This window comes from Brassica napus, chromosome C3 (assembly GCF_020379485.1).
Source record: "Brassica napus cultivar Da-Ae chromosome C3, Da-Ae, whole genome shotgun sequence".
Taxonomy (NCBI): domain Eukaryota; kingdom Viridiplantae; phylum Streptophyta; class Magnoliopsida; order Brassicales; family Brassicaceae; genus Brassica; species Brassica napus.
In genome coordinates this window covers 10,706,374-10,725,275 of record NC_063446.1, presented here as the reverse complement: position 1 = coordinate 10,725,275, position 18,902 = coordinate 10,706,374, and the positions used below count along the sequence as shown (strand labels likewise).

The 18,902-nt window shown below is 31.8% G+C and overlaps 1 protein-coding gene, 1 long non-coding RNA gene and 5 other non-coding genes across 10 annotated transcripts; 1 reads left to right on the top strand and 6 right to left on the bottom strand.

Annotated features, from left to right (window-relative positions):
* Nucleotides 1–24: 24 nt before the first annotated feature.
* Nucleotides 25–3,150, bottom strand: LOC106385789 (protein SPEAR2-like). 2 transcript variants are annotated; one of them, XM_013825690.3, is made up of 5 exons: nucleotides 1,344–3,150; nucleotides 1,117–1,233; nucleotides 948–1,024; nucleotides 731–857; nucleotides 25–657 (listed from the first exon to the last, which is right to left on the bottom strand). In XM_013825690.3, the coding sequence occupies exons 1-5, from the start codon at nucleotides 1,773–1,775 to the stop codon at nucleotides 481–483; spliced, it is 930 nt and encodes a 309-aa protein (XP_013681144.2). In that variant the 5' UTR covers nucleotides 1,776–3,150; the 3' UTR covers nucleotides 25–480. The 2 variants fall into 2 exon arrangements, with proteins under 2 accessions (XP_013681144.2, XP_013681145.2); XM_013825691.3 differs by having other exon boundaries at nucleotides 25–645.
* A 6,255-nt stretch (nucleotides 3,151–9,405) lies between these two features.
* Nucleotides 9,406–17,895, top strand: LOC106385384. Of its 3 annotated transcripts, XR_007321231.1 has the most exons (11): nucleotides 9,421–9,590; nucleotides 9,669–9,816; nucleotides 10,272–10,346; nucleotides 10,692–10,804; nucleotides 11,327–11,406; nucleotides 13,405–13,503; nucleotides 15,840–15,920; nucleotides 16,439–16,521; nucleotides 16,807–16,905; nucleotides 17,089–17,203; nucleotides 17,285–17,895. It is a non-coding gene; the product is annotated as an uncharacterized LOC106385384 (long non-coding RNA). The 3 variants fall into 3 exon arrangements; XR_007321230.1 differs by having other exon boundaries at nucleotides 9,406–9,590; nucleotides 16,807–17,203; XR_007321232.1 differs by having other exon boundaries at nucleotides 9,681–9,816; nucleotides 16,807–17,203.
* Nucleotides 10,515–10,586, bottom strand: TRNAP-UGG. The gene has a single exon. It is a non-coding gene; the product is annotated as a tRNA-Pro (tRNA).
* TRNAP-AGG lies at nucleotides 12,855–12,926 on the bottom strand. Its single transcript has one exon. It is a non-coding gene; the product is annotated as a tRNA-Pro (tRNA).
* On the bottom strand, nucleotides 13,904–13,975 carry TRNAP-CGG. Its single transcript has one exon. It is a non-coding gene; the product is annotated as a tRNA-Pro (tRNA).
* On the bottom strand, nucleotides 15,221–15,292 carry TRNAP-UGG. The gene has a single exon. It is a non-coding gene; the product is annotated as a tRNA-Pro (tRNA).
* Nucleotides 15,645–15,716, bottom strand: TRNAP-UGG. Its single transcript has one exon. It is a non-coding gene; the product is annotated as a tRNA-Pro (tRNA).
* Nucleotides 17,896–18,902: the final 1,007 nt, after the last annotated feature.

Genomic DNA, 18,902 nt, shown 5'->3' with positions numbered 1-18,902 from the left:
TTAAGAGTTAATATACATCTCAAATCATAAAAAATTATAGTAAGTTTTTACTAAATTTGTTTTGGCCTCCAAAATCTTAAGACCGATCCTGATTAGAACATGGTGGGAAATGAGCTCACATCACAAGCTCATAAGAGATAGATAGCTAAACCAAGATTTTAAGAAACAATAGGTTTCATTTTCTTTGTTCTGTATTATGAGTAAACAAACAGTTTCTTTGTTTTAGTGACAAAAAAAAAACAGTTTCTTTTTTTTGTTTCATACTAGTTATCAACAATAGTACCTGAGTTAAGTACTAAAATGAAATGTTTTTTACCAGGACTTCTGTGTTACAAACAAACCCTCTGGTTAATAAGTCTTGATTAGTCTTCTGCAAATTGATGAAGCACAAACTAATCTAGTTGCATGGAATTTAATTAATATATCAGAAGTTACATAAGACAGATAACCTAGTGATTTTTTTGTATCTTGCAAAAATTTTTATAACTTAAGGCTGAGATCGATGCCATGATCAGCGGCAGATTCATGTGGCTCACAGGCTCGGTATTCTCGTCCAATATTGCTCTGATCATTAGAGGGTATGAAGCTATAGAAAGTCTTCTTACTTCTCCATTGCATGTTCTCATCAAAGTCTTGCTCTGGTTGCTGTTGTTCATACTAAAATCAAGATGATTTGATGAAATAGAGTAAATAAATACATACATAGCAAATAGGAGGATATCAACTTTACCTGTACGTTAAAATCACGCGTAATGGAGGTAGGTGAATCAATGGAGATAGGGTTGCAAATCATTGTACCGGAATCTTGGACCGTACTTATCAATCTCATATCCAACGACCGGTTATGTTTCAACTCCCTTGACATTTTTAAATAACACATCAAGATTAGGTTTTTGGTACATCAAGAAAATGAATGAAACCAAGGAAAAAAAATACACCAAAGAAACCTTGAGATTGGTCCAACGCTAGCTTTCGTGGTGGTGTCTGCGAGAAAATGCCACGGCCTCTTCGCACTCATGACAACCTATGGAAATAACAAAGAAACAAACAAACAAAAACATTAGAAAACGTGCAAGAAAATTTAGTTATGATATATGGAAACAATCTAATATATGCCTTTTCTTCTTCCTGAAGAATCTGAGAGACATTATCGACGCAAGATCTTTGGTTTGAAGGGGGCTCTATGAACTGGTATAATCTTCCTGGTCCTGGAGATGGGTTCGCAAGATTCATCTGCAAGATCATGAGACATTTTTTTAAAAACATGTTTTGTAAACTTGTGATCGTGTCATTACATAACACTACAGAGTGATTAGTCACGTTCACTCTTTCTCTGTTCTTACTGTCTGATGATTCGGATAATTCTGCTTCCTATGCAAAAACGGCACTGGAGGAATCATATCCATAGGGAAAGATCCGTTCGAGAGGTAAGACGACAACGGCAAATCAAAGTTATGAGGCATCACCGTCGCCGGTGACCGGAAAATATGATTAGTGGTGTAAGAGGACGGCAAAGGAAGCTGTGGAGGAGGAGGAGGAGGAAAAAAGAGAGTGTGATCGGTTCTTGGTAATGATAAAGAAGAAGAATGCGGAGTTACAAGAGAAGGAGATTTGTTCTCTTCTTCTAAACGGATCTTCTCGAGTTCGGCGACACCAGGTCCTCTTCGTCGTACTTTATCTTTCTTCTGTTTTTTCGGACAAGAACCAAAGTAATCATCTCGTTGTAAGAAGTCTCTGTCTCCTCCATAGCTTCCACTGCTTATGTTACTACACATTTTCCTCTGCTTCTGAGATGAAAACAGATCTTCTTAGCGTGGGAGTTTAAAGAAAGTTCAAAGTCTCCATGTTTTAAGCTTTCTTAAGATCTATTTCTCCCTTTCGAATGTACCATCTGGAGATAGAGAATCTTCGTCGGTTTCCGTGATTTTCTCTCTGGGAAATATTGTGATTCTCCCCCACCTACACAGTTTTATTATTATTAAAAAAATTTAATGTTTCTTTTTCTTAAATCTTGCAATATTACTTGATGACCCTTAGAGTTATTTATGTTTACAGCTTGATCTATTATTTCTTAATTAACATTTTACCAAAATAGAAAGATCTTTTTAATGTGTTACCCATTAAAGATGTAATTTGTACTAAATGTTCGGATAGGGAATAAGTTTTTTTTTAACAGATTTTGATATTGTGCTCATAAGTTTTATTCAGGTATTTTTTTTTTGCTAACCGAGTATCCTGGTCCCAACGAAGTGGTCCAGACTAGAGACCGAAGTGAGCATGGACGCTGCCAGGACGTCACCATGTGGCTCACCGCGTAACGGTCTTCGGTCTCGGATGTTGCAGCCCACATGTAAATTTCTCAGTGGCCAAGACTCGAACCCAGGGGCGGACACTCCAGCTAGAGCTCCTATACTTAAATACTTAAATTACTCAAAAAACATGGTAAAAATCACCTGAACTACTCAAAATATGAAATATTCAAAGGTAACTGAATAATAAAAACCGGTAAAAATTATTTAACTTCTCCAAAAGTACTCTAGAATATTCAAACTACTCAAATTTGGGTTAAAATATGAATTTGTTTAAAGTTAACTTTGAGAGGTGTTCAGAAAAAAAGTTTAGTTAACTTTGAGATATTTTGGATATTAATTCAAACTACGGTCCGGTTCTACTATTACCTAATGTAAGACGAATTTGGCTTTTAAGTCCCAATCATGTATATGTTTAGAATTATATTGGATAAGTTTGCTTTTTAGTAGAATTCAGATATCTGGTTAAATTATAAATGTTTAGGCCTAATTTGTAAAAATATCTTATTCCATGCTCATGTTATTATTCAACTAAACTATGTGCTTTTTAGGAAAAGTGAGTCATATATGTTTTATTAATTTATATTAAGAGTAGGGGCCTTTATGAAAATTTCTAATTCAAGAAGCTGTCGAGAATCAGAGAACGTTAATGATTAATCGGAAAAAATGGGGGATATTTATAATTCTTGAAATTGAAAGTTGAAAAACTTATATGGTCCCAGAATCAAAACCGAGCAAACATATAATACAAGACCCACTTGTGAAATGTGATTTAATAAGTTTCTTGTCTTTTACTCTTCATTTTCTGTTAGAATGGTTATAACTATTAATAAATTTATATAATGGGGAAAAAGTTCCAAACAACCTATATGCATTATGCACCATGTTCTGTCATAAAGATTTTTATTTGTTTGGTTTAAATGCTATCTATCATATAGTTTTATATATAGGTTGACTACAAAAAAATCATGATATACGTATATAGTTTCTCCATTTGTAAATGAGATCTCATGGTCCCATAAAATATCTGATCCGAAAACTAATTGAGATAACTATATTTTGGTGCTAATTTTCCCTTCAATACGTAAACATCACAATAATGATGCATGCATCATGCACATTCTTGCGTCATCTGTATCAAATTGTTTAATTCATTGACCTCCTACTTGTAAATGGCGGATACCCTACGATCCAACTCAAATCACGTGCTCAATATTTTCAGAATCTGTAATTTGGTTATAAATAACACTATACTGTTTATCCCTATGTTTTTTAAGACAGCGTACGAACGCTGCTACAAATAATTTAATTTAGTTACAAATCATCTGAAATTTAGTTGTTTTTTTTTTTTTAACTTTATTTTCTTGGTTCAAAATATAGGTTGTAAGTTTTTACTTCAGATGCAAATTTATATTTTAGTCAAAAAAAAAAAATTTAGTTGTTTTTTCTTTTGTTAAATTATGAAATTTAGTTGTTGATTCGCACGTTAGAGGATCAACTGTAATTAGGATTCGGCAATATGTAAGATCCGCTAGAAAATTGTTATACGAAAATATGGCTGTGTCAATGGTTAGATGTGCAGCATTAGCAGATCCATATGTATTTAATTCTACTATCATAAGCCCATAATTTCCGATCCGGGAAATAATTAATTTAAAAGGTTTGCATATTTACTTAAAATATTCAAAATCAAAAGTTCTTTTCTGTATTTACTTAATAAGTTTTTTTGTTTCATTTGCTACATGAGAGAATAAGTTATCTGTCTTCAATAGTTATACACTGTACTTCAGAACGTATTTAGCATGTATTTTAGAATTTATAACAAATATGATGTAGAAAAGAAAACAATTTCGATGGAGTGCTCCAAAACCAAAATTCCTTTGAATCTCTACAAAGCATGCATTTAAATTCTGCATCTACTTCTAGGTGTAATTAACGTGTTATGTCATAACTCATAAGACAATCAGGTATATTAAAATTATATGGTATTCAAAATCTGCGGTATATTAATTTTGGAACATTACAACATGTTTTTGTAGCCATGTGTCATCACGAAGATGATTTTGAGAATTCTTAGAAAAATAAGTTGGTCCATATAAACATATACTATGTTTTTTATTAAACTAACCATCAAATTAATTAATAGTGCAAAAAAGAATATTTTTTCTTTCTTTAAAACAGAAGCTACAGAATTACCTAATATGATTATCATATATATGATAATTAATGATTATGAATAATACATATTTGATAACAATTTTTGTATCATTTCTCTTTTTTTGTTTAATTTTATATTATTAAAAGAAATAAAACAATTACATTAAACATATAATAAAAAAATGGATTTTTTCGTATATGTTATATTTTGAATTTTAATAAACGACTATAAATTACTAAAAATGGTAAAAGTCCCACATTGAAATTTTGTAATCAATGGTTTATTTTTTTTTTGTTCAAACAAGATAGAAATGATTATATATCGTAGGGGTGGGCGTTCGAATACCTGTTCGGGTTCGTATCGGGTATATAGGATTTTCGGGTATTTCATTATAAAGGTATAGAAACCATTCAAGTATTTCTATACTTTGGGTCGGGTTCGGGTATTTTATGTTCGGTTTCAGATATTTTGGGTCAGGTTCAGATATTTATTGAAGAAAAAATAAATAAATTATTTATTGTTTATATATTTAAAATATACTTTTAACTTAACTGGTTTTCTAATTTAAAAAAAAAAATTAAACTATTAATAGGTTTGAAGATAAAACTTTTAAAATAGAAAGACACTAATTTATTTGTTGTTTTGAAAATTTAGTTGTTGTTTTGAAATTTTAGATTGCAACTTTTGTTAATGTAAAAAGCAAGAGCTTGATATATATTTTAAGTGAATAGAAAATGATGTTGTCCATAATTATATATATATTATCTATTTTTGAGCAATGTGCATCATTAATATAAATATTTTGAATAAAATGAGAGAAGTAAAATAAAAATATAGGGTTAAGTATACTTATGTTTGGTTATCTTCGGATATCCATTCGGGTTCAGATATTATCCGTTCGGGTTTGGATATCACCCGTTTGGGTTCAGATATCCAATCTCTTCAAATTCAATAACCGTTCGGGTATTTTGTTACTTTGGTTCGGATTTTTAGATCAGATTCAGATACGGGTTTGGGTATCAGATAAAATGCACATCTTTAATAAATCGTATGAATATGAAGTCTCATTAATAGATATTCATGTTATATATATATAAATATCATTTGAAATAAATTATATACTATATAAATGAGACTTCATATACAGCTATATAAATATGTAAATTTCAAAATTTGCAGTGAAAAATTATTGAGATCTTAATATTTTAATTTTGAAATTTATATTGAAAAATTTACATTAAAAGTTTTTTGATTAACGGTTTAAATTTTTGTTATACCAATATAAAAATGTTAAGAAAATCATATGAGTAGGAAGTGTCAATAATAAATATTTATATTAAAATATACTATGTATCTATGTTAATATCACTAAAGTTTAATTTATTCCATATAAAGTAAATAAAATGATTGTTTTGATTTATTTACCAAAAATGTGATTGTAAATTAACAAAAAATATTGGTTTTGATTTATGTGCTTACTCTAATGTATATACTTTTATGCATACAAATAAGTTTTTAAAAGAGGTGGTTTCTAATATCTTATTTGATCCTCACAATCCCAAAAACACACTTCTTCAAATCGAAGTGATTCTTAATATCGGAAGCACTACATATATTATTTCATTCAGATTAAATAATTTAGTCTTGATTTTTATTCCTAAAAACTTTCAATCGAATATCATGACAAGATTTCAATCATCTCCTTTTGAGTTTCTTTAAAGAATGAGAGATTTGATCATTCGTCTAATATTTGTTTCGCCATAATATCGTATCTAGCTATTATAATTGTAAGAATGAAATATTTGAACTATTTATTATAAATTTTCTGGTTTATCATTTAATAAATCAAACAGTTCTTAGTTTATACATAGTTTACATATATTAGAATGATAAAGTATTACATATTTTTTATCTGTATATTTTTAAGTAACTAAATTTCAAAAGAATAGGCTAATAAAATAAGTAATTTGTTTTGTTGTTATAGAATTAGATGATTTTTAGACCGAATTGGCGAATATATACTAGACATGCATTTATATTTTATAACAATTTAATATATTAGATTTGAACACTAACCTGATAATAGAGTTTGCCGGTGATTTTCTTTAAAATTTTAATTCTTTGATATGTATATGGAGTGGAACTAATTTTTACCGATGTCCATCTTTTTAAATTGACACTTATGTAATTCTACAAATTAATAGAAGAAGTTAAAAGGAAACTAAATTCATATCAATAAAACAGAGATGATAACCCAAAACACAACTTTACAGAGGTAGAAAATGAAATCACTTATGGAGAGTCAATAGTAAGCAAATCGAGAGCAGAAAACCTAATCCTCTTTCGTGATTATACAATTGATGTTGCTTATTTGGTTTTGGTAATTTGTGTCAGCCGCAAAACTTAATTTCTTTGTATACTTATGGTCTTAAAAATAATTAAACTGAGTTGTAATACGTTAACTCTTCAACAACGATAATACATTTAAGATACCAACATTTGTATTAGTCATTTTACAATCGATAAATATTGTAGTGTTGCAAAATATTAAAGCCAATTAATGAACAAATATTATTATAAAAACTCACTCCGCGCATGTGCGCGGGTTATCATCTAGTTTTCCTTATTAAAATGAAAAACGAAGATTGGGAGGAAATGTAAAGTTCTTTATAATTCATAGAGTGTATGCGTTTGTATTCACTAGTCTTTTAAGCGAACAAGGATCAATAGTTGCATACTTGCATACATTTTGATGATTAACTATATGTAAATGTAAGTAAAGGTGACCATCATAGCACTTCTCGACCTAGAGAATGTTAGTGAATATTGATGAATAATGCTTACTAGATGATATTGACTTACTATTGACTCTTCATAAATGATTTCATTTTTTACCTCTATAAAATTGTGCTTTTTTCAACGAAAGGATGAAATCGAAATTTTGGGTATGTGGAAATTTGATTAACAATGTGTTAGATCGAATCAATGTTATTGTTTCATCCATCGATGTGTCTGATGAACACAAGCCGTTTTCTTCTGTTCTTGAAGACACACAGATTATCGGCTTTTCCTTAATAATTCGTTTAGACATGTGAAACCAGTCAAAGGTAAGCTACATATGGTATTTGGCCTTATCTGTTTTCGTCATCATTTGTTTTTAGTTAAGCGAATCTTATTAGTTTGAGCAGTTTGTATTTTGAACTCATCTTTGAACAAAACATTAAATGCTCCAGAACCATTTGATTTGGCTCAGTTGATCATGATCACAAAGGCGAGAGAAATATGACCGTCGATTGTCAACACAGTTTGCAGAGTATTGTGACAATGTTCATTAGGTTCTCTGGAATCTTTGAAGAAATTCCAATATTGTGCCTATGAGCCTATAAATAGACAGGTCGACTTGCCTCAGGTTTAGAAGATCAACATGGGGAATTTTCCCTGAAAATGAGTTCTTGCAAGGTTCAAGACTCTGAGTCTGGTCAAACTTGAAAGAGAGGTTGGGATTCTTCCCTTGAGTTCATTGTTATAAATATCAAGAGCTTTGAGATTCTTTAACTCTGAGAAAATCGCTCGTAATGGACTCAGAGAAGTGGTTAGTTTAAGATAAAGTTGAGTCACGTTCTTGAGGTTGATGATGTAAGAAGCTGACTTCTATCGGCAACAAATAGTTCTTTGGTTTGAGAATTTTGCAGATCAAAAATGTGTTACAAATTGTGAAATTGGAAGAGAAAATGTATGAAAAAGTACAATTGACTAACATTTTTAAAAAGGTCAAAAATGAAAATATTGATAACAAAATAAAATAATTATATTTTAGTTGTAAGCTAACTAAATGATTTCTAACAAGACTAATATAATAAATAGCAAAAGTTGTAAGATAAAATAGTGAGAATAATACAATATGAAATGTTCTTGGATAAGTCCTCTATATCTTAATTACATTGTTAATCATAATAAAATAAATACTATTATAAGTTCAAACATTTTTTTGTTGCCACCTCAACAAACGAGAAAAGAAAAAATGACACATCAGTGTAAAAATATTATTTTTTTTTAAACATTGGTAGTCAAAATAAAGAAAACAATTGCGAAATTTATTATTTTTAAAATTTTTGTTGATGTGAGTTAGAAGAAACATATAAACAACATAAGTATATTTTCTCAAAAATAATAATACATAAATATATAACCTAACATGTTATTTATAAATATTAAACAATAACAATTAATATCATAAAAAGATAAGAAATTGGCTTTTGTTTTTAAATGTTTTTAAATTATAAGATGTAAGAAGAAATGTATCAAAATCTATTAAATTCAAGAAAAGAAAATATTGTGAACAAAGTGAAACAGTTATATTTTTTATGAATTTTTTTAATATAGTAACAAATATATAAATTCTATATAAAAAAAGAAACAGTAAATTTTGTAGTAAAAATAGTAAAAATTATAATTAAAACAAATTAGAATTTTATTAAAATTTAAAATATATTTGTGTTATTTTGTTCATTTGCGGGTCCAATCCTAGTTTACTATATAAAATTATTTGGTTAGCACACAATTTGAGACGAACGAAATTCGGTTAATTTACTGCACGTTTTACCGAAACTAACTGAAGTTTTTGGTTCAGTTAAATTTCAAAAGTTTGAATTTTTGTTTAAATTTAGTTGTTCGGTTATATCAGATTAAAATTTGGTTAGTTTGGTCTAAATTTTTTACTAGAATAGATATAATTTTAATTTTTAAAAAGCAAATGGAAACCGAACTAACAAATTGTCAAAGAATAACCAATTTTTAATCTACCAAATTGAACCGAATTTAAACCAAAAAAACCAAAATTTTTGGTTCGGTTTGGTATAGCCGGTTCGGTTCGGATCAAAATCCCAGCCTAACATTTTTTGGGTGCAAAAAACACTCAGACCGGACCGGGACTAACTTGAAAAAAATGGATCAGACTGGAGCTGTGTAGGGTGAAAAAGCTTTGCTTTTTTTATGTCGTTGGCCGCGAAAAGTTCGACGAGGCGAATATAAAGCTGCTGTCTTGATCTGTCACTTCGAAGGAGACGACGGTGATTGGCGTTTGACGCTCACTTAGAGGTCTTCCACATTGTCTACTCACTCGGGTATGTACTTTGCTTTTTAGAATTAGGTTTACTGTCTCGTAGATATCTGTTGGGTTTGTAACATTGCATTTGATTCAGTTTCTTTACCAGGTGGCAAAGCAGAAGAGCCATGATAAGGGATTACTGCAAACCAGAGAGGCAGAGGGAGAGATTGGATAAGACGCTTCGCTTGTTGATATTGTTACTTTCCTTGAGCCTTGTAAGATGAATGGATGTTCGTATCAAGGTATGAGAGCTATGTTTTGTGAGGACACTGAGTTACTGTTAATAGTTAGGCGGATTTGCATATTGAAGACTGAATGGTCAATGCCATATTCTTAATCACTAGTAGTTCTCATTAGGACTTTGTTGGTTGTTCGATTACTATTCCTAGTATCAGAGTAATGATACCATCGGTGGCGGCAAGAGCCTAACCTAAGATCCTGAATTAAACTTTTAGTGGTGGCTCAATCCTTATTGTCGTGCGTTTCATTGGTTGTTTAGGCTATAGGACTTGGGAGTAACTAACTATACGCTAGACCAAATGTCCATTTATAAGAGAATGCTTTTGCGTAGCCTGTAATCTCTTGTACCCTATAGATGAACTTCAGTTCAAAGCAACTCTTTTGGAAACATAGTTACTTCTTTTGTTTTTGTGTTTTTTTTTTTTTGCTGGAGCTTACATATTTTCCTTTCCTGCAGTACACTGCTTGCGTTATCAAGACAAGAGTACGGGCGATTTTGTGCAAATCTAAATCATTTGACCTGAAAGGCAAGGTATGTTGAGGTGGTGTTTGTAATTTATAACTGGAGAAAAAAAAAATCAGGGAAATGATTAGTTAATTGCTGTCTTAAACGTGATCGTTGAAAACCTAATACCAAAAGACAGGAAAGTCTCTAATATTAATCAGCTGGCATTCAGAATACACTGTTAAAAAGTCAATGGGGGCATTCCGAGAATCGAACTCGGGACCTCTCGCACCCAAAGCGAGAATCATACCACTAGACCAAATGCCCACCTGCTGATTGAACTCATTTGAAGCACAACCGTTTTTAAAATTCAGTTGATCTTATCTTTTGTTTCTTTACTTGGGTGATTTACTTTTCTATCGTTTCCTGTAGCTCATTCTTGGAGACTATGGCAGCATTTGCGTTGTATTGATGTTCTCTGGTTGGAATTGTTCAAGAAGAGTTTACTTTTGTGCAAATATCAATCACCCAACCTGAAAGTAAAGGTATGTCACGCAATCATTTATTAGAACCAATATTTTAATATACAATGCTGGAAATACATAATTCTCCAAATTTTTTTGATACTGACCCTCCTCTAACTCCCACGTGACAACCCTAAACCTCGATAAAAAGACCCCATATCTCTTGCTACTCCATACGCATGTACGGATATGTTGTAGTGATGTTTGTAATTTACTGATGGTAAAATTCTAGGACTGATCTAAATTTTTAGTTTAACATGAACTTTACAATATGCATAGGAAAGTATTGCCGGTAACAAAAATTTAGCTACATTTAGACCTTTCTGATATAAGGAGCTACCTACAGGATTCTGGTAATAATTATACACTAGGCCAAATGTCCAGTTGTTGTGATTTATTAATAAGAGAATGCTTTTGCCTAGTCCTGTGATCTCTTGCACCCTATAGCTGAACTTTAGTTCAAAGCAATTGTTCTGGAAACTCAGTTACTTCTTTTCATTTGTGTTTTTTTTTTGTTGGAGCTTATGTTTTCCTTTCCTGCAGTACACTGCTTGCGTTATCTAGTTGGAAAATTATCAAGGCCGATTTTGTGCAGATCTGAATCATTTGACCTGAAAGCCAAGGTATGTTGTGGTGATGTTGTCATTTACAGCTGGAGAAAATTAAGAAATGATTAGAGAATTGCTGTCTTAAACATGATCTTTGAAAATCAAAAGACGGGAAACTTTTAAATAATAATTCAGGACACACTATTAAAAAGTCAATGGGGGCATTCCGAAAATCGAACTTGGGACCTCTTGCACCCAAAGCGAGAATCATACCACTAGACCAAATGCCCAACTGTTGAAATAACTAATATGGAAATTCAGTTACTTTCTTTTAGGTGGTGTTATTGGTTATATAAGTTGAAATCACTCTATTAGATTTCAACTAGGTTAGATTTTAACTTCTTTTATTCATTTACAATCTAAGATACATGATTTACTTTATATATTTTAATTTTTTGTTAATGTACTTATAAATTCAACATAATATGATTTGATTTCTATAACAGAATTACAATTTGTTCAAGGATTTTAAAATGAATTGTAATTCCAAAATTTAAAAATTATAAAATGTATGTTCAAGAAAACAATATTATCATAAGATCACCATTAATACACAATGAAAACAATATTTTATATTCATTATTATGAGTGAAAAATATAATAGCAACCGGGTGCTTGTGGCCTGGTGGTGAAAGACTCACTGCTGTGAGTTCTGCCACCAAGGTTCGAGTCCCGGCCACCGTCGATTAAAATAGAGTGAAAAAAACGGCTCCTCTGGATACCTTCGGCAAGCTCCCCGGCTTAGCTCCGGTGGACAAACATGAATAACACCAAATTTTAAATCTTGTATTTAAATCTTAAATTAAATAACAATGGATTTTAAATTCTTATAATGAAAAAGTTGTAAATACAAGAACCAATAACACTAGATTTCAAAATCTTTTAAAAAAATCTTTTAAATACAGTAACCAATAAGACAAGGTTTTGATAAAATATTTAAAATCAATCATTGAATAACACTAGATTATAAAACCAAATGAATTAACTTTAAATCCACTTACCAATAACACCCATAGTTTTTAAATTTTGGAATTACAATTCAATTTAAAATCCTTGAATAAATTGTAATTCTGTTATAGAAATCAAATCATATTATGTTGAATTTATAAATACATTAACAAAGATTTAAAATATATAAAGTAAATCATGTATCTTAGATTGTAAATGAATAAAGTTAAAATCTAACCTAGCTGAAATCTAATAGGGTTGATTTCAACTTATATAACCAATAACACCAAGTGTTTTTGCTGAATTGCTAATAACTCAGGCAGTATACTTCTCAATATCTGCAGTATAGTGATGAGTGGTATTATTTGGTTGATGTATTTTAAGTTATTAATAATGGGGAGAAGGTTTGGTACAAATTCAAGGGGGCTGGTCAGGCGTTGGTTTGACCATTATCTTAAAAAAATCTTGCAAAAGTAAGCATCCACACCAAACATGCATTGTTGAAAAAGTCAATGGGGGCATTCCGAGAATTGAACTCGGGACCTCTCGCACCCTAAGCGAGAATCATACCACTAGACCAAATGCCCTCTTGCTTCCTTAACTCTGTTAAAACGCCTATAGGAATGTTGCTAAGATTTGATCATATCTTAGAAATGCCAATTTGAATTCTCTGTTTGTTATATCTGAAACTTTGCTTTTGTAGGTGATATGGGTAAAATCAGTTTTGGTTGGTTACTAGAACCAAGGCCAAAGCATCTGAAAATAAGGATACAGTTTGAATATTGTTTTCATAGTTCATTTGATTAGAAAGAATCAATCATAAGAATCTCTTAGATGCATAGATGTGGTATCATGCCTAACAGATCCATTGTCTGAAATCTGATTTTAGATCTTGGTTACTGAATTTAAACCTATACTTTTCAACAATCATAGCTCTTAGAGATTAATTTTCTTCATTTTCTTACCATAGTTTTATGTAATGTTTTACCATTCCTTCAAATAACTTGTGATTTCTGTTGAATTTTAGATGAAAGTTATTTAACAAGTCTTTTCTTATTGGTGCAGCTTATTCTTGAATGCCTTTCAACATGGTTTGTGGCTAAGTCTAATATCGGAAATCAACAAATCTAAGCTATCTATAATTCATCTGGTGCAAGAGCAAAGGTACATTACAGATCTTTTTCCTTTTGTTGACTTTGGAATTTTCTTTAGTGGAAGTCTGAACAATGTGTAATTTTAGGGAAATGCATTTTCTTTGACTTGTTGTAAGTGGTCTCTGAAAACTGAAAAGTCTAGTACAAATATACTTTATTAGCTAACAAAACAACGTCGTTTTATCATGTTAACGATTGACTAACTTTTGTTAGAGTCAATGTATATTTAAGCACATTTTAAGAAGTTTGAGTAGTTTTTTCGAATTATAATTGAGTTGAGGTCGTATTTGGCACTGATCAATTGTTCGGGTTGTATTTGGCACGACATAAATTGTTGGGGTCGAAATTGACACTTTTCCCGCTAACATTGCCGAGCTTGCTTTTAGCACACAAAACAAGAAAAAGACTTGGGGGCATTCCGAGAATTGAACTCGGGACCTCTCACTCCCGAAGCGAGAATCATACCACTAGACCAAATGCCCTGATGTTGAATACTTATGTTGAAAATGCTATAGAAGAAATCATATTTATGTCATTGTCGGTTTTAGTTCCCGTAGTTGACTTTTCCGTGATTAATATTTCAGTCTTAACAAGGTTTCTTAGATCTGATCAGTCTTAATATTTCAGTCAGTGTCGGTTTTAGATCTGATCTGTGTGATCTTTTCACAACCGAGAGTCCAGGGAATAGCCATTTGCATTGATTGTGTGAAATTATTCCTATTACTCTGTGTATTCTGACCTTGTTTATATGTTAAAGCACATGATACGTTTCTATGAGCTTTCCTGCTGTGTAAGGGATTCCCATGGTATTAAGAAACATAAATAAAGCCAGAACCACATTAGACTTGATGCTCTATTTTTGATGTAATTTAAGTGAAAAAGCTTAAGGGATGGCTGTTTTCTAGTATCTAAGTAGCCACAAAATAGGACCAGAGCTCTTTGGTGTTTAAATATCGTTTAATGGTTTTTGTTTTGGACCTGTACAACATAATCAGTAAGTGGTAAGAAATGTCAATTGTCTGAGATCTGATGTATAGTGCATAGTTTATGGCCTTTGGATGTGACATAATCTGTAGAATTTGCTTATTAAGATATTTTAAGGGTGCATCTGTTGACTTTTTGTAGCCCATATTCAGGATCTAGTTTAAGCACAAAACTATGGTATACCTAACTTTTTTTCTCTAGGCTTTAGAACAAAAAGCTTCAAAATTATATCATGGGGCATTCCGAGAATCGAACTCGGGACTTCTCGCACCCAAAGCGAGAATCATACCACTGGACCAAATGTCCAACTGGTGATTGCTCGTTTGAAGCAACTTAGAAAAAAAAAATTCAGTTGACCTTATCTTTGTGTGTTTACTTGGGCGATTTACCTTTTTCTGTTTCATGCAGCTTACATTGGATAAACTGGCAGTATTTGCATTTTAGTAGTGAGGGGTGTCTGATGTTTTTTCGTTAGAGTGGTCCAAGAAGAGTTTACTTTTGTGCAATTCTCAATAATCTGACTTGAAAGTAAAGGCATGTCATACAATCAAAATATGAAAGCCAGTATTTGAATATTGAAATTGCGGGAAATACAAATACCCTGAACTTGTTACTGATGGTGAAATTCTAGGACTGGTCAATCTTATAGTTGAACAATAACCCTATAATATGCATCATAGAAAGAATTGTCAGTAAAAAAAACTTAGCTGCATTTAAAACATACACTGTTGAAAATGTCAATGGGGGCATTCCGAGAATCGAACTCGGGACCTCTCGCACCCAAAGCGAGAATCATACCACTAGACCAAATGCCCTGATACTAATGTAGTTCAGGTTAAGCACTGAAGTTTCATGTAATGAGACTAGAATCACTTCTGAGACTTGGATCTTGTTTTTGTGATTGACTTTTGGCACACAATCAGTATTGAAAGTTGTAAGTTATATTTAATGTCTGAGATCTGATGCAAAAGTGCGCATGTTATGGCCTTTGGATACAATTTTAAATAGAAACATTCTGAGCAGTAGAATTTACTTTTTTTTTTAAATTTTAAATGTCCATTTTTTGAGTTTGTGTAGTTCATAATGAGGAATTAAAAAATTATGCATTTTGTTTACTTGTTGTTTTTTTCCTGGGTTTTAGAACAAAAATTTCAAAATTAGTCAATGGGGGCATTCCGAGAATCGAACTCGGGACCTCTCGCACCCAAAGCGAGAATCATACCACTAGACCAAATGCCCAACTGCTGATGTACTTCATTTGTTCATTTGAAGCAACTGTTTTCGAAATTCAGTTGCCCTTTTGTTTGTATGTTTACTTAAACTCTATTAACTTGGGGGTGGTACATTTTCTGTTTCTTGCAGCATTTGATGTTCATCTGATTGGAATGTTTCAAGAAGAGTGTACTTTTGTGGATATCTAATTAATCTGACCTGAAAATAAAGGTATGTGATACAATCAGAAAACATAAACCAATATTTCAATATATGATAGTGCTGAAAATACAGACTTGAGGATTGTTAAAAATACAGACTTGAGGATTGTTAATAAGGGTCCTCCAATTCCCTCTGAGACCCATAGCCTAATCTCCTGCAAGTCTCTATATATAATAGAAAAATATAAAGCTTACCAGTTATAGACAAAGTAGAAGTAAGTTTTTGATCCTCCAAACGCTTGGATTAGTATGTGGCAGTGATCTTTGTAATTAACTGATGGTGAAGTTCTAGGAACTGGTAAATCGTTTAGGTGACATTATCTTTAAAAATATGGCACCATAGCTAACAATTATCAGTAACAAAAGATTTAGCTGCATTTAGAACATACACTGTTGAAAAAAGTCAATGTGAGAATCATACCACTAGATCAAATGCCCTACTGTTGATTTAATTCATTTGCAGTACCTTCTTTGAAATTCTGTTAGCTTAGTTAACTTGAGCATTGTTCTTTATACATTTCCTTGCAGCTTGTTGGCGGAGAATCAGGCATCGTAGCCCTTTTCTGATATTATCTGGTTAGACATCTCAATCATATGACCTGAAAGCAAAGGTATGTTTCCCTGACCGTTTGTGATGTTCAGTTGAATATAATCCTTATAAATCTGGCACTAGATGACAGAACTTTCAGTAATAAACTTTAATTAGCATACCAAACATACACTGTTTAACAAGTCAACGTGGGCATTTTGAGAATTGAACTAACCTCTTGCACCCAAAAATCATACCACCAGACAAACACCCAACTGTTTGATCTAATCCATTTCAAGCAACTGTTTTTGGAATTCAGATGAACTTTATTAACGTGGGCCTGGTAATTTTTTTCTATTTCTTGCAGCTCATTCTTGGAGAAACTACCTGCATTTGATATTTATTTGGTTGGAATGGGTCAAGAATAGTTTAAATATCTGCAAATCTATATCATCTGACCTGAAAGGTATGTGAAGACAGAAACCGATATTTTAGTATATGACAGTGCTGAAAATACAAAGACCCTAAGGATTTTGATAATGGAGAGCTCCTGCAACTCTGTATAAAGTAGAGAGACAAAAAGCTTTGCCTGACTATAAACGAAAGTAGAGGTGAAGTTTTGAGCCTCCAAACGCTTGTTATGGTGCAGTGATGTTTCGTACTTTACTGATGAAGAAGTTCAAAAGATGATCAATAGTTTCGTTGATATGATCTATAAACGATAATCTCTTAGGTGAACCAACTTCTCCGCTGTTGATGAAACCGTAAGATCAAAGCAATTTTTCTTGGTCTTTTGCAGGAACTTCATTAATCTAAGCGTTTGCATTTGTTTTTATATCCTGTAGCGTACTCTGCTTGCATAAGGAGATTGAAATATTATCAAGATGGAGCATGAAAATCTAAATTTCTGAATCCTGAAAGACAAGGCGTATGTGAGTAGCTACTTTTGTAAATCTGGCACCAGAAAACATAGAAATTGCATGCCCCGTGAATCGAACTCAGGATCTCTCGCACCCAAAGCGAGAATCATACCACTAGACCAAATGCCCTGTTTTCGAACATTGAAGAGAGAATGATTTTGTCTTTGGATCCATTTTTTTTAATACCAATTCCTGCTCTCTGGTTTTATTGTGCTTGAAAGATCACCATTGCAATTGATGAAACTAGAATCAGATCAGGATTGATTTGGTTAGAGGGAGATGTGAATTTAGCTTTAGGGAACCTAAGGTAGTGGATCTGATGGTAAGGATGCAATTTGCATCTTGTTTAATCAGTTACTATTCATGTCATATCTCATATCTTATGTTTTGTTTTTTTCCTGTAACACTATCATATCTTATGTGTTTTTTGTAAACATCTCATATCTTATGTTTAACCATTTGTTTTTCACCTTAAATTCCTAAAATTAATGAACATGAGATTGTCGGTCTTGATTTTGCTTATCAAGGAGTTCTGATATACTTTCGACATACTAGGCCTGGGCACTTTACCCGATACCCGAAGCCGCACCCGAACCCGATCCGAAAAACCCGAACCGAATTCCGAACCGAAATAGCAAAATATCCGAACGGAAATACCCTATGCTGACATAATTGGATTTGTATGCTGAAGATGAGGAGAATGACGAAGATCTTTGCTGAAATATGCTTATATGCGCCAAATTTCATGAGGCTTACATTTACCATGCTAACTTGTATTTCATCTAAACAAAATTAATTGGAGTGTCTAGATCGTGTTATTTTACTCCAAACATTGATCTTGGACATTTAATGATAACTTGATACGAGCCATCGACTTAATACATTTTGTCAATTTCAGACAAAAAAAAAAAACCAAGGATTCCAGCATGATCAATTCCAAATTTCTAATAGTAGCATAACTGTGTATATAGTCCCAAGTATTAGAGAATATATAGTACTCCTCAAACATTCTCATTCCTCAATGCTCCCTTAATTATAGTCCCTATGCATTATACTAGTTTAGTGTGATAAAAATTTAGATATTAATTGTCATTTGACATTTTTTAATAGTCAATCAAAAAAATAAACTTGAGAGAATGTTGTTAAAAATTCATATTTTCTTTGGCATACTCTAATTCCAATAAGAGCATGTTTCTCGAAAACTTCTTTCGTACTTAGAAAATTGCTCTTTCAAAATCCACACACACACACAAAATTGTTCTGAAGTTCATTATACACGTGTGAGGTTTACTGGTCATGATTCCTATAGGCTTTTAATGTCGTTTCCCAATCGGATTAGTTAACAAATCTGTTTTTTTTTTCTCTCCATCTTTTGTCAAACTTTTGACTATATACATGAACTTTATGTTTTTTTTTTTTTTTTTTTTTTTTTTTTTTTTTGAACAGAAAACATGAACTTTATGTATTTTGTCAAATTTTCTATATTATCGTTCAGTGTAATGCGTGATTTTTTTTTGTAAATATAAACAGTTTTGTGCCAATA